The 13892-nt window shown below is 52.7% G+C and overlaps 1 protein-coding gene across 9 annotated transcripts in view; it reads left to right on the top strand.

The window, feature by feature from the left end:
- Positions 1-13892, top strand: part of TNRC18 (trinucleotide repeat containing 18) — a 123355-nt gene that overhangs the window by 96811 nt on the left and 12652 nt on the right. For 7 of the 9 annotated variants that reach the window (XM_033193086.1, XM_033193083.1, XM_033193085.1 and 4 more), the window contains 5 exons: positions 7347-7499; positions 8243-8384; positions 11339-11579; positions 12071-12146; positions 12252-12360. In XM_033193086.1, coding sequence (XP_033048977.1) covers positions 7347-7499; positions 8243-8384; positions 11339-11579; positions 12071-12146; positions 12252-12360 — 721 coding nt within the window. The remainder of the gene's footprint in view (positions 1-7346; positions 7500-8242; positions 8385-11338; positions 11580-12070; positions 12147-12251; positions 12361-13892) is intronic. The other 2 variants (XM_033193084.1, XM_033193087.1) reach the window with 2 other exon arrangements.

Genomic DNA, 13892 nt, shown 5'->3' with positions numbered 1-13892 from the left:
TTTTGCACTGGCCACTAGGAAGCTGATGGCCAGTTGCTTCCTCCTCTTATTCGGATGCATTCAGACTTAACAGCTAGGTTTTAACGGTGTTCTGATTCAGGCCTCTCCACCCTGAGCCCTTGATGTAGGACGAACCCTCAAATAACAATAACATTCTAGAGAAAATCACAAAAAAGATGAGAGTCACATTGATTTCCTGACAAAGGGGTAGTAGCGAGGAAGTGACCAGTCTAAGCACCATCCATAGGCACCTTGGATTTGTGCTCTTGTCTCCTCGTGGCAGAGGCCATCTCAGGGTTTTGAAGGCCTTGCAGGACAGGTATCAACAATTAGTAACAATAATAATGATCCAGCCAGGCGCAGTGGCTCACGCCTGTGATCCCAGCACTTTGGGAGGCCAAGGCCGGTGGATCACTTGAGGTCAGAAGTTTGAGACCAGCCTGGCCAACGTGACAAAATCCTGTCTCTACTAAAACTACAAAAATTAGCTGGGCATGGTGGCAGGCACCTGTAATCCCAGCTACTCGGGAGGCTGAGGCAGGAGAATCTCTTGAGCCCAGGAGGCGGAGGTTGCAGTGAGCTGAGATCACACCACTGCCCTCCAGCCTGGGCGACAGAGTGAGACTCTGTCTCCAAAAATAAACAATGCTACCAAGTTGCACATAGTAGGCCCAGACATGTTCTAACCCCTTCACCGCGCACACTTAACGTGCAGGACTGTGTGAAGTGGGTTCCTCCTATGAACCACACTCTATAGGTGGCTCACATACTGACAGGCACCAGACTGGCTGTGGTGGCTCAGACCTGCAATCCCAGCACTTTGAGGTGGGAGGATCCCTTAAGGCCAGGAGTTTTGAGACTGGCCTGGGCAACATAGCAAGACCCTGCCTCTACCAAAAAAAAAAAAAAAAAAAAATACAATTAGCTGAGAGTGGTGGTGGCAAGTTACTGTAGTCCCACCTACTCTGGAAGCTGAGGCAGAGAGATTACTTGAGCCTAGGAGGTAAAGGCTGCAGTGAGCTATGATCGTACTGCCTCACTCCAGCCTGGGCAACAGAGCCCAAGACTCTGTCTCAAAATAAAGAAAAAGGTGGCCGGGTGCGGTGGCTCAAGCCTGTAATCCTAGCACTTTGGGAGGCCGAGACGGGTGGATCACAAGGTCAGGAGATCAAGACCATCCTGGCTAACATGGTGAAACCCCATCTCTACTAAAAATACAAAAAACTAGCCGGGCGAGGTGGTGGGCGCCTGTAGTCCCAGCTACTCGGGAGGCCGAGGCAGGAGAATGGCGTAAACCTGGGAGGCGGAGCTTGCAGTGAGCTGAGATCCGGTCACTGTACTCCAGCCTGGGCGACAGAGCGAGACTCCATCTCAAAAAAAAAAAAAAAAAGGGCTGGATGCAGTGGCTCACGCCTGTAATCCCAGCACTTTGGGAGGCCGAGGTGGGCAGATCACCTGAGGTCAGGAGTTCAAGACCAACCTGGTCAACATGGTGAAACTCCATTTCTACTAAAAATAAAAATAAAAAAATTAGCTAGGCGTGGTAGGGGGCGCCTTGTAGTCCCAGCTACTCTGGAGGCTGAGGCAGGAGAATCGCTTTAATCTGGGAGGCAGAGGTTGCAGTGAGCCGAGTTTGCGCCACTGCACTTCAGCCTGGGCGACAGAGTGAGGCTCCGTCTCAAAAAAAAACAAAATCAAAAATAAAAAGGACAGCTTTCTGTCCAAGGTTCCAGCAGCGAATGATCAATAGAGCAGGACTTTGAACACTGGGGACGTAGCTTCAGTTCTGGCTCCTTAACCGCGGAGCTGCACTGCCTCTTTGGGCGTTTCCCAGGAGTTCCTTCTGTTGGAGCCCAGGGTTTCCAGTTCCTGGCATCTGAACAGCTGAATACCCAGCTGTTATATCCAGCTATAATACCAGAGGCTCACCCAGTGTCTGCCTTTCAATAGTGTAGCAGGAACCTGGAACAGAACGGATTCCTTGTTGACAAACAGAGGCTCAAACACCCAAGGAAAATCACCCCACATCCCAGCATCCCAAGAACAGACACTGTTAATGTTTTTTGTTTGTTTTTTGAGACAAGGTCTCCCTCTGTTGCCCATGCTGGAATACAGTGGTGCAGTCATGGCTCACTGCAGCCTCCACCTCCCAGGCTCAGGTGATCTACCCACCTCAGCCTCTGGAGTAGCTAAGACTATACATGTGTGCCAGCATGCCTGGCTAATTTTTTTTTTTTTGAGACGGAGTCTTGCTCTGTTGCTCAGGTGGGAGTGCAATGGCATGATCTCAGCTCACTGCAACGTCTGCCTCCTGGGTTCAAGCGATTATCCTGCCTCAGCCTCCCAAGTAGCTGGGATTACAGGTGTGCGCCACTACACCTGGCCAATTTTTGTATTTTTAATAGAGGCAGGGCTTCTCCATGTTGGCCAGGCTGGTCTCAAACTCCTGACCTCAGGTGATCCACCCACCTCGACCTCTCAAAGTGCTGGGATTACAGGCATGAGCCACCACACCCAGCCTGCCTGGCTAATTTTTTAAAATTTTTTGTGGAGACAGGATCTCACTATGTTGCCCAGGCTGGTCTTGAACTCCTGGGCTCAAGCAGTTCACTCACCTCAGCCTCCCAAAGGGTTGAAATTATAGGTGTGAGCCACCACACCCGGCCCAACATTTTTTTGAAATATACTTTCATACAGTATTCCCCCCTTAGCTGTGGAGGATATGTTCTAAGGAGCCCTGTGGATGCCTAAGACCACCATGGATAATACTAAACCCTCTATTATAAGCAATCAGGTACCGTGGCTGTAACTTACAGCTTGAGGTGCAACAGCAGAACTAGCACGGGTGTTTTTCCTTCTTCACGGTTTCACACATAGACGATTCTTTTTGTTTGTTTGTTTGTTTTTTGAGACATAGTCTTGCTCTTTCGTCCAGGCTGGAGTGCAGTGGTGCGATCTCAGCTCACTGCAGCCTCCGCCTCTTGGGTTCAAGCAAGCAGCTCTCCTGCCTCAGCCTCCCGAGTAGCTGAGATTACAGATGCCCACCACCATGCCCAGCTAATTTTTGTATTTTAGTAGAAACATGGTGTCACCATGTTGGTCAGGCTGATCTCGAACTCCTGACCTCAAATGATCTGCCCACCTCAGCCTCCCAAAGTGCTGAGATTACAGTCACGGGCCACCGTGCCCGGCTGTATTCTGCTTTTCAGACTTGGTTCAGTCTGTGTTATATCATGTGTACTGCCACATGGGACGGGCTTTAACTTTTATTTTCTATCTTTTTTTTTTTTTTTTTTTAAAAAAGACAGAATCTGTCCCACTGCCCAGACTGGAGTACAGTGGTGAGATCTTGGTTCACTGAAACCTCTGCCTCCCAGGTTCAAGCGATTCTCTTGCCTCAGCCTCCCGAGTAGCTGGGATTACAGGCGTTCACCACCATGCCCTGCTAACTTTTGTGTTTTCAATAGAGACAAGGTTTCGCCATATTGGCCAGTCTCATCTCGAACTCCTGACCTCAGGTGATCCGCCCACCTCAGCCTCCCAAAGTGTTGAGATTATAGGCATGAGCCACCACGCCTGGCCTTCTGTCTATATTTTTATTGTATTCATTTATAAGAGACAGAGTCTTGCTCTGTTGCCCAGTCTGGAGTGCAGTGGCAACTGTAGCTCACTGCAGCCTCGAATTTCCAAGTTTAAGCAGTTCTCCTGCCTCAGTCTCCTCTGAGTAGGTGGGACCACAGGTACACGCCACCACAGCTTGCTAATTTTTTTTTTAATAAGAGATGGTGGTCTCGGCCAGGTGCGATGGCTCATACCTGTAATCCCAGCACTTTGGGAGACCAAGGCGGGTAGATCACGAGGTCAGGAGTTCGAGACCAGCCTGGCCAATATGGTGAACCCCTGCCTGTACTTAAAAAAATACAAAAAAATTAGCTGGGCATGGTGGTGGGTGCCTGTAGTCGCTACTTGGGAGGCTGAGGCAGAAGAATCGCTTGAACCTGGGAGGCGGAGGTTTCAGTGAGCTGAGATTGTGCCACTGCACTCCAGCCTGGGTGACAGAGCGAGACTCTGTCTCAAAAAAAAAAAAAAAAAGGGACAGTGGTCTCACTGTGTTGCTCAGGCTGGTTCAAACTCTTGGGCTCAAGTGATCCTTCTGCCTCGACCACCTAAAGTGCTGGGATTACAGGTGTATACCACCATGTCTGACTAATTAAAAAAATATATATTTTTGTGCAGATGGGGTGGGGTCTCCTTATGTTGCCCAGGCTGGTCTCAAACCCCTGGACTTAAGCAATCCTCCTGCCTTAGCCTCCCACAGTGCTGGGATTACAGGCATGAGCCACCACGCCTGGCCATCGGTATTTTTGTTTGTTTGTTTTTTGAGACAGAGTCTCACTCTTGTGGCTGGAGTGCAGTGGCACGACTTCAGCTCACTGCAACCTCTGCCTCCCGGGTTCAAGCGATTCTCTTGCCTCAGCCTCCCAAGTAGCTGGGATTATAGGCACATGCCCTCACGCCTGGCTAATTCTTGTATTTTTAGTGGAGATGGGATTTCACCATGTTGGCTGGGATGGCCTTGAACTCCTGGCCTCAAGTGATCCACCTGCCTTGGCCTCCCAAAGTGCTGGGATTACAGGCGTGAGCCACCGCGCCTGGCTGTCAGTATTTTTGAATGGTTGAATGCCATCCCACCGCCTGCCTGTCTGCCACCACTGACCCTGCTGGCGTTTGGTGGTTTGGGTGGTGGTGGTGTTTTGCTGTCGTAATTACCAAAGCAGTGAGCGTTTCTGTTTTGTGTACAGAGCTTCTATCACGTTGGAAGTTATTTTCTTATTTATTTTATTTTTTTTACAAAAAAGTAGGGGAAGGCTCCCAGCCATGGGTGTTCTGATCAAAGGGAAAGAAAGAGTTACTGGTTTTATCTGATTATAACAGTAATTTGGAAGATAAAGAAAAGAAAAATCCACTCAGGCCTTTTTTTTTTTTTTTTTCTGCTGTCATTTCCTTTTGTTCCCTTGTGGGTACAGCTGCAGGGACATGTACCAGGAGCTGCAGCTATCTGCTTAATGACAGATCCCAAAGATATGGAGATAGCGCCACTAACATTCCTTCAACGCCTAAGATGCCTCTGATTCCAAAAGGATGACTTGCATTAAAGAGTTCAGCAGAAACAAGAAAATAAAACACATGTGCGCGCGCACACACACACACACACACACACACACACACACGTATATATTCCCCCCCCAAAATGGGGATTAAACTGTATACCCTTTTTCCCTAGAACATGCCATTTTTTCTTTCTTTTAATGCTCTTTGCTTTGACTTTCATTTTGGATATGGATGCTGTGACTTCTGTTGTTGTCTTGGTAACATTTGACCGTTATTATCTTTATTTATTACTTTTCTACTTCTCCTGGTCTTGGTTATTTGTTTTTTTTTTTTTTTGTTCTGTTTGTTTTTTGACAAAGAGTCTCGCTCTGTCATCCAAACTGGAGTGCAGTGGCCCAATCTCGGCTCACTGCAACCTGCACCTCCCAGTTCAAGCTCTTCTCCTGCCTCAGCCTCCCAAGTAGCTGGGACTACAGGCGCCCGCTACCACGCCCGGCTAATTTTATTGTATTTTTAATAGAGACGGGGTTTCACCATGTTAGCCAGGATGGTCTCGATCTCCTAACGTCGTGATCCTCCGACCTCGGCCTCCCAAAGTGCTGGGATTACAGGCATGAGTCACCACGCCTGGCCTTGTTTTTTTTTTTCTTAACTATCTTATTTTTGAGACGGAGTTTCGCTCTTTTTTGCCCAGGCTGGAGTGCAATGGCACAATCTCGGCTCACTGCAACCTCTGCCTACCGGACGCAAGTGATGCTTCTGCCTCAGCCACCCAAGTAGCTGAGATCACAGGCACCCCCCACCATGCCCAGCTAATGGCCATTTTAGACATGTCCTTTTTAGAAAGTGTAGACTTTTTAGCTGGGCATGGCGGTGCATGTCTGTAGACCCAGTGACTTGGGAGGCTGAAGCAGGAGGATCACTTGAACCCAGGAAGTTGAGGCTACAGTGAGCTGTCATTGCACCACGGCTCTCCAGCCTGGGCAATAGAGCGAGACCCTGTCTCAAAAACAACAGCAAAACAGAGAGTGAAAAAACAGCCGGGCGCGGTGGCTCAAGCCTGTAATCCCAGCACTTTGGGAGGCCGAGACGGGCGGATCACAAGGTCAGGAGATCGAGACCATCCTGGCTAATACGGTGAAACCCCGTCTCTACTAAAGAATACAAAAGACTAGCCGGGCGACGAGGCGGGCGCCTGTAGTCCCAGCTACTTGGGAGGCGGAGGCAGGAGAATGGCGTGAACCTGGGAGGCGGAGCTTGCAGTGAGCTGAGATCCGGCCACCGCACTCCAGCCTGGGCGACAGAGCCAGACTCCGTCTCAAAAAAAAAAAAAAAAAACAGAGGCAGCCTACAGGTCCTTCTCATCGCGGGGGTGGTTAAAGTAAATGAATTACGGTTTCTCCATACCTTGGCTCAATAGGCTGCTGTTAAAATGAAGCTCCTTTTATATGTGTCAGTGGTGTTAGAGGGGAAACGTTGCAAGGCAGGACTGTTGGTAAATTCCTACCTGTGTGTGTGTGTGGTTTTGTTTTTTTTTTTTTTTAATACTGTGTATGCATGGTTGTGTCTGCATAGCCTTCATATTTACAGGGTTGTGTGTGCTTGTAGAAAGTTCTAGAAGGATACACCATGCTGTTACTAGTAGCTGACTCTGTGGAGTTGGTAGGAGGGTCACTGGAGAGGAACTCACAACATATATACACTTCAGTGTTGTCTTTTTGGGTAGAGGGGGGCAACAAGTAATACTAGTAATAAGATAATAAACATTAAAAACAGCCTGTAATCCCAGCACTTTGGAAGGCCAAGGCGGGAGGATTGCTTGAGGCCAGGAGTTTGAGAGCAGCCTGGGCAACATAGCAAGACCCTGTCTCTAAAAAAAATAAATAAATAAAAATTTAGTTGGGTGTGGTGGTGTGCATCTGTAGTCCAGCTACTCAGGAGCCTGAGGTGGGAGGATCACCTGAGCCCAGGAGGTCGAGGCTGCATTTAGTGGTGATGACGCCACTGTCCTCTGGCCTGGGCAACAAAGCGAGACCCTGTCTCCAAAAAAAAAAAAAACAAAACCCAAACCAAAAACTCTTGTAGGGGGAGAGAGAAAGGGCATTTTGTTCCTCCTGGGAGGGCACACTTGGGGTGGTACAAAACTTGGGGGAGTGAGTGAGTGAAGGGGACAGGGGTGCTATCTGCACTTTCCCTGCCCTCTGATGTCACCTCTCTGCTGCTTCCTCCTCCAGAAGAAGAAAGGGAAAGAGGCCGGGCCAGGAGCTGGGCTGCCGCCGCCCCGAGCTCCCGCCTTGCCCTCTGAGGCTAGGGCTCCTCACGCCAGCTCCCTGACCGCTGCCAAGAGGAGCAAGGCCAAGGCCAAAGGGAAGGAGGTGAAGAAGGAGGTGAGGCTTGCCGTGCCCTGGTGGAGCACTGTGGGGGGCTCAGCCATGCTCCTGTGGTCAGGGCAGGGGCCTCCACCTGCTGCTCTGTATTTACCCTCCCTGTAGCTGTGGCTCAGAGAGGTTGCAGTTGATGGGGGTGACCTGGCCATCCCCGTGCTCCAGGGATAAGGAGATACTGGGGACTCTGCTCCTGTCCTCAGGAAATGCCTGCTCTAGCGGAGGTGGGGGACACTGGAACAGAGACTAGGAGACCTGGGTGACAGGCCCCCAGCCCAGCACTAGGTCCTCACAGGGCCCTCAGGTTTGGGTGAATTTCTTAGCCTGAGTGGCAGATGATGGCATGCCCACTCCCCACACCTGCTAGCCCCTGCCCGAGTGGTTTTTCATGAAGCCCATCGGGTGTGGCTGGAGATGCTGCTGAAGTTTCTTTAAAGAGGGAACAGAGGCACTCGCTGTAGTGATGAACCAGACGTATGGTAGTGAGTGCTGAGCACTGAGTGTTGATACTGAGCACAGAGTACTGAGTATTGAGTACCAAGTACTGAGCACTGGCCAGCTGGGTTTCAGGCCTATTTCACCCTCCCCCTGGCCTCTGGGGTGCCCCCAGCTGGGATCCCCGCCATGCACATGACAGATTCCCCCTGAGGCCTGACTGTGGCTCCAGGTTTCCAGAGAGGGTCCCTAGCTCGTCAGGAGCCCCGTGCCAGGTCCTAAGTCATTTGTCGGCCGTGCTCTGTCCCCAGAACCGCGGCAAGGGGGGCGCCGTGAGCAAGCTGATGGAGAGCATGGCGGCCGAGGAGGACTTTGAACCCAACCAGGACTCAAGCTTCTCGGAGGACGAGCACCTACCGCGTGGCGGGGCCGTGGAGCGGCCGCTGACCCCGGGTGAGTGGCCGTGATGCTGCATGTGCCAGGCGGGGCTGCTGGAGCCTCCCCTGGGGAAGGCAGATCTGAGCAAGGCATGAGACGGAAGGGCTGGGCTAGCTGAGGGCAGGGAACCGTAGGAGCAGAAGTCCTGAGGCCGTTACCCTGGTCGATGAGAAGGCTGGACTGGCTGCAGCTCAGTCCACTGGAGATGGGGCAAGAGAGCCGCCTTGGGGCCAGGGAGGAGGCAGGTCCTGCGGGGCTTGGGAAGGAGTTCTGTATTGGGCCCAAGGAAAGTGAGAAGCTCTCTGAGGTTGGATGTGGAGATGTGATATGCTAAGATTGACTTTAAAATGAGCTGTCTGGGCTGGGCGTGGTGGCCCATGCCTGTAATCCCAGCACTTTAGGAGACCGAGATGGGCAGATCACCTGAGGTCAGGAGTTCCAGACCAGCCAGGCCAACATGGTGAAACCCTGATTCTACTGAAAAGACAAAAATGAGCTGGGTGTGGTAGCGGGTGCCTGTAATCCCAGCTATTAGGGAGGCTGGGGCGGGAGAATGGCTTGGACCTGGGAGGCGGAGGTTGCGGTGAGCCAAGATCATGCCACTGCACTCCAGCCTGGGCAACAAGAGCGAAACTGTCAAAAAAAAAAAAAAAAAAAGCTGTCTGGTGCTGCACAGAGAATGAGTGGGGGCCCCAGGGAAATCAGGGAGTCCAGTTAGGAGGCTGTGCTGTCCAGGTGAGAGTGGGCTGTGGCCTGGGGCTGCCATAGGGGCAGCAGGGAGGGAGGCGGGGCAGGGTGTGCACATTAGGAGGGAGACTGGATGGGAGGTAGGGTCAGGGGTGCAGGCAGATGAGAGGGGAAGGGAAGGGTGAGGACAGGTTTGGGGGGGTGGGCAGAGGCCCTGTCCCTGAGACCCGGGTCAGAGAGGGTCATGTGCTGGGTTTTGATGACTCGAGTCTGGGGTGCCTGGGAGGCACCCCAGGAAGTCACACCCAGGCTGGGACCCAGGGGTCTGTAACCCAGAGGCAAGATTGTGGGTATATGGGGGAGCGAGTGAGAGAAGGAGTTGGCTACCCCAAGGCTGCATTGGTGAGCAGCCGCTATGTGACAACCAGCCACCACCTGTGTGCATCTCGGGGCGTGCAGGGCTGCTGGGTGGCTGTGCAGACCCCCACTGGCCTTGCCCCGGAAGTGATGGGCTGGCCAGGGGTCAGCTGCTCCATGTCTGTGGTCCTCTCTGCGTGTGTCGTGTATCCTGCCAGACCCGTGGTTTAAGAGGAGAAGTTGAGCCTAAGAGCTCTCTTGAGGCCTGGGCTCAGCATTGAGCCCCGGCCACTCCTGAGAGTCATGTGGCCAAGCCCAGCGTCAAGGCGTGGGGAGTCCACTCTGCCTGTGACAAGGCCACGTGAGGGCTCTATGCAGGCACAGGCAGGGATACAGCGGTCCCAACCATCCCTCTCCCAGCGAGCCATCTGGGTCTTTTTATATTCATAATGGGAATGTTGGGGACAGACCAGGTGAAAGGTCCCACTGAGAAGGGAGGGCAGGCCCAGGTGCCAGGTCAGGGGCGCTCCAGAGAAAGGGAGGCGCCCACAGGGAGAGGGAGCAGACGGCCGAGGCAATGAGAGTTGACCGCCATCGGGAAGTTTGCCCCTGGGCATTCATTTCCACCAGAAAGAAAAAGTGGATGGAAAGTCTCAGAGGTACGTGGGGTGTGGTCACCTGCACCTGTAATCCCAGTGCTTTGGGAGGCTGAGGTAGGAGGATCACCTAACCAGGAGTTCGAGATCAGTTGGGCAACATAGCGAGACCCTGTCTCTACAAAAAATAAAAGAATTAGCCAGGCATGGTGGTGTGCACCCGTAGTCCCAGCTACTCAGGAGGCTGAGGTGGGAGGATGGCTTGAACCCAGGAGCTCGAGGCTGCAGTGAGCTATGATCTTGCCACTGCACTCTAGGCTGGATGACAGAGCAAGCAAGACCTTGTCTCTGAAAAGATGATGATGATGATGATGATTATTGAGATGAAGTCTCACTCTCTGTCATCCAGGCTGGAGTACAGTGCCGTGATCTCGGCTCACTGCAGCCTCCGCCTCCCAGGTTCAAGCAATCCTCTTGCCTCAGCCTCCCAAGTAGCAGGGACTACAGGTGTGCGCTGCCAAGCCTGGCTAATATTTGTGTTTTTAGTAGAAACAGGGTTTCACCATGTTGGCTAGGATGGTCTTGATCTCTTGACCTCATGATCTACCTGCCTCAGCCTCCCAAAGTGCTGGGATTACAGGCGTGAGCCACTGTGCCTGTCCTGAAAAAAATTATTTACAAAAAGAAGGAGGCCGGGCACGGTGGCTCACACCTGGAATCCCAGCACTTGGGAGGCTGAGGTGGGTGGATCACCCAAGGTCAGGGGCTCGGGACCAGCCTGGCTAACATGGCAGAGCCCTGTCTCTACTAAAAATACAAAAATTAGCGAGGTGTGGTGGCAGACGCCTGTAATTCCAGCTACTTGGGAGGCTGAGGCAGGAGAATCACTTGAACCCGGGAGGCAGAGGTTGCAGTGAGCCGAGATCGTGCCATTGCACTCCAGCCTGGGCAACAAGATTGAAACTCCATCTCAAATAAATAAATAAAATAAAATAAAATAAAAAGAAAGTCCTAGAAGTTTGGCTGAGGGCAGCAGTAAGGGGGGTGGACGTCATGATGGAGGATGGTGGCTGTGAGTGTCCGGTGATGGCTGGAACCCAGAGCTTCGTGCCAGTCCCAGAGGCTGCCTTGGGGTGGGAAGAGACAACACGTGCAGCCTTTCATCCCTGGGTTCACACCCGCCTGGGGTCTTTGCAGACATCTGGGGCCAAGCAGGGGAGGGGGCTGAGAGGAGAGGGGCTGCCCACGGCACCCTGTGTGTGCCCACTGGTACACACAGGTCTGCACAGGTACACACACGGGCAGACAAAAGACGTGCACACATCTCAGCCCCACAGGCCCACCCGGCACCAGGGCCTCCAATCCAAGGGGATGACTTGGGGGTGACGGGAGGAGGGAGAGGTGTCGCAGATGCCCCGGCTCCAGCCTTGCCTCACGGTCCGACCCCTGCAGCCCCTCGCTCCTGCATCATCGACAAGGACGAGCTGAAGGACGGCCTGCGTGTGCTCATCCCCATGGACGACAAGCTGCTATATGCCGGCCACGTGCAGACCGTGCACTCGCCAGACATGTGAGTGGGGTGGGAGGTCCGGCGCAGAGCCCCATGTCCCATACCTGCCCCGTGTCTCAGCCTCTGTGCCTGGCTGCTTTTCCTTTCTAGGCTGTGGCTTCCCCCGGATGGCAGAGGGCAGGGGCATGAGTGGGCTCAGAGCTGACGGGGAGGCCCTGGGCACTTTGAGGGAGTACTGGGTGAACGCTCCCAGGGGCTGGGCACGGCTGCTTCATGGCAGGAGCCGTAGCGGGAAGGGGTGAGAGAGAGAGCATGCTGGTCTCTCTCAGGATCTGGACTGCACCAGCCTGGCTTGCTCTGCAACCCCTAGTTCTACAGATGAGGCAAATGAGCCCAGAAAGGGGGAGAATTGCCAAATTCAGCAAGCTGGCAAACCTCTGAGTTCTGGTGTCACCTCCCAGTGGTCTGGGAGGCAGAGCTGGTGCTGGCGGGGTTGAGGCCCTCTGGGAGGTCTCGGCCTCTGCCACCTCAGGCCTCTTTTGCTCCCGCAGATACCGCGTGGTGGTAGAGGGTGAGCGCGGAAACCGGCCTCACATCTACTGTCTGGAGCAGCTGCTGCAGGAGGCGGTGAGAAGGGGAGGGCGGGGCCTCGGGATGCTCAGGGTGGGCTGGGTGTCCAAGGCCATGGCCACAACTGTGTCCACACCTTGCACTCATCCCATGCCTTCCTAGATCATCGATGTGAGGCCAGCCTCCACTCGCTTCTTGCCACAAGGGACCAGGATTGCAGCTTACTGGAGCCAGCAGTACCGCTGCCTCTACCCAGGCACCGTGGTCCGAGGTGAGATGCCTCCTCCCCAGCTCTCCCCTGCCGCCTAACACCTCAGTATGGACTTGTTTGGCTACTAAAACCCAACTCTAACTGGCTTAAGAAGAAAGACTTGTGGGCTCACATAACTGAAAACTATACGGCCTTCAGGCATGGTTGGATCCAGGCGCCATTTAAACGATGTCATCAGGACTCCAGCTCTGAGTATCTGTCAGTAGTGCTGTCCTCTGTGCTGGCTTCACACTAGCTCCTTGGAGATTGTATTTTACCATCTTAAGAAATCTTACCATTGGACGATTTCTCAGTCCCAGTTTTCCCACACAAGTTCTAGTGTGAACTGACTTGGGCCACATGGTTTTCATTGATCCTATCGCTGTGAGTCTAATCGACCAGGCTTGGGTCAGATTCTCATCCCTGGGGCTAAGGAGTGAGGTCACCTCCCTTTTATTCATGGGCTGAGAAAGATGGGAGGGTGACTTCCCCTGCAAAGTGGACATGTTGTTAGAATAAGAGAGAATGAGGCTGGGTGCAGTGACTCACGCTTGTAATCCCAGCACTTTGGGAGGCCAAGGTAGGTGGATCACTTGAGGTCAGGAGTTCAAGACCAGCTTGGCCAACATGGTAAAACCCCGTCTCTACTAAAAATAAGAAAATTAGCTGGGTGTGGTGGCAGGCACCTGTAATCCCAGCTATTTGGGAGGCTGAGGCAGGAGAATTGCTCAAACCTGGGAGGTGGAGGTTGCAGTGAGCCAAGATTGCACCACAGCACTCCAGCCTGGGTGACAGAGCGAGACTACGTCTCAAAAAAAGAAAAAAGTGGCTGGGCGCGGTGGCTCAAGCCTGTAGTCCCAGCACTTTGGGAGGCCGAGACGGGCGGATCACGAGGTCAGGAGATCGAGACCATCCTGGCGAACACGGTGAAACCCCGTCTCTACTAAAAAATACAAAAAAACTAGCCGGCGAGGTGGCGGGCGCCTGTAATCCCAGCCACTTGGGAGGCTGAGGCAGGAGAATGGCGTGAACCCGGGAGGCGGAGCTTGCAGTGAGCTGAGATCCGGCCACTGCACTCCAGCCTGGGCGACAGAGCGAGACTCCCTCTCAAAAAAAAAAAAGAAAAAAGTATGGAGGCTGGATGGAGAAAAACAACAGGTACCCTAGGAAATGTAGGTATGGATATCAGACAGGCAAGAAAGACAGTCAAATGGTCCAACCCTTAGCTCTTGCAAAAGCAGTGTATCCTAGAGCAGGAGTATGGATGTGGATTAGACATTCTCTGCCCCCGGAAAAAAAAAAAAAGCCCACCCACATGCCAAATACAGTCCACTGCTTGGCCTAACATCCATTCATACCCAGAAAATGGAAACCAATGCCAGCTCAGCAAAACAACAGATGACTGGTCCAGTCTGAGTAGAGGATCTCAGGCCAGGAAGATTTATTTTTTTCCATCGTATTAGTCACTCATTTATCATCCAAATTCTGAAAGTGCTGTTAATAAGGTAGAAGTTGGCCTTAGATTCAGATTTCCTGGCACACGCTGTGCCGCT

Source organism: Trachypithecus francoisi, unplaced genomic scaffold (assembly GCF_009764315.1).
Source record: "Trachypithecus francoisi isolate TF-2019V2 unplaced genomic scaffold, Tfra_2.0 Lachesis_group4, whole genome shotgun sequence".
NCBI lineage: Eukaryota > Metazoa > Chordata > Mammalia > Primates > Cercopithecidae > Trachypithecus > Trachypithecus francoisi.
The sequence above is the reverse complement of the archived record's forward strand: the minus strand, read 5'-3'. Positions and strand labels throughout refer to the sequence as shown.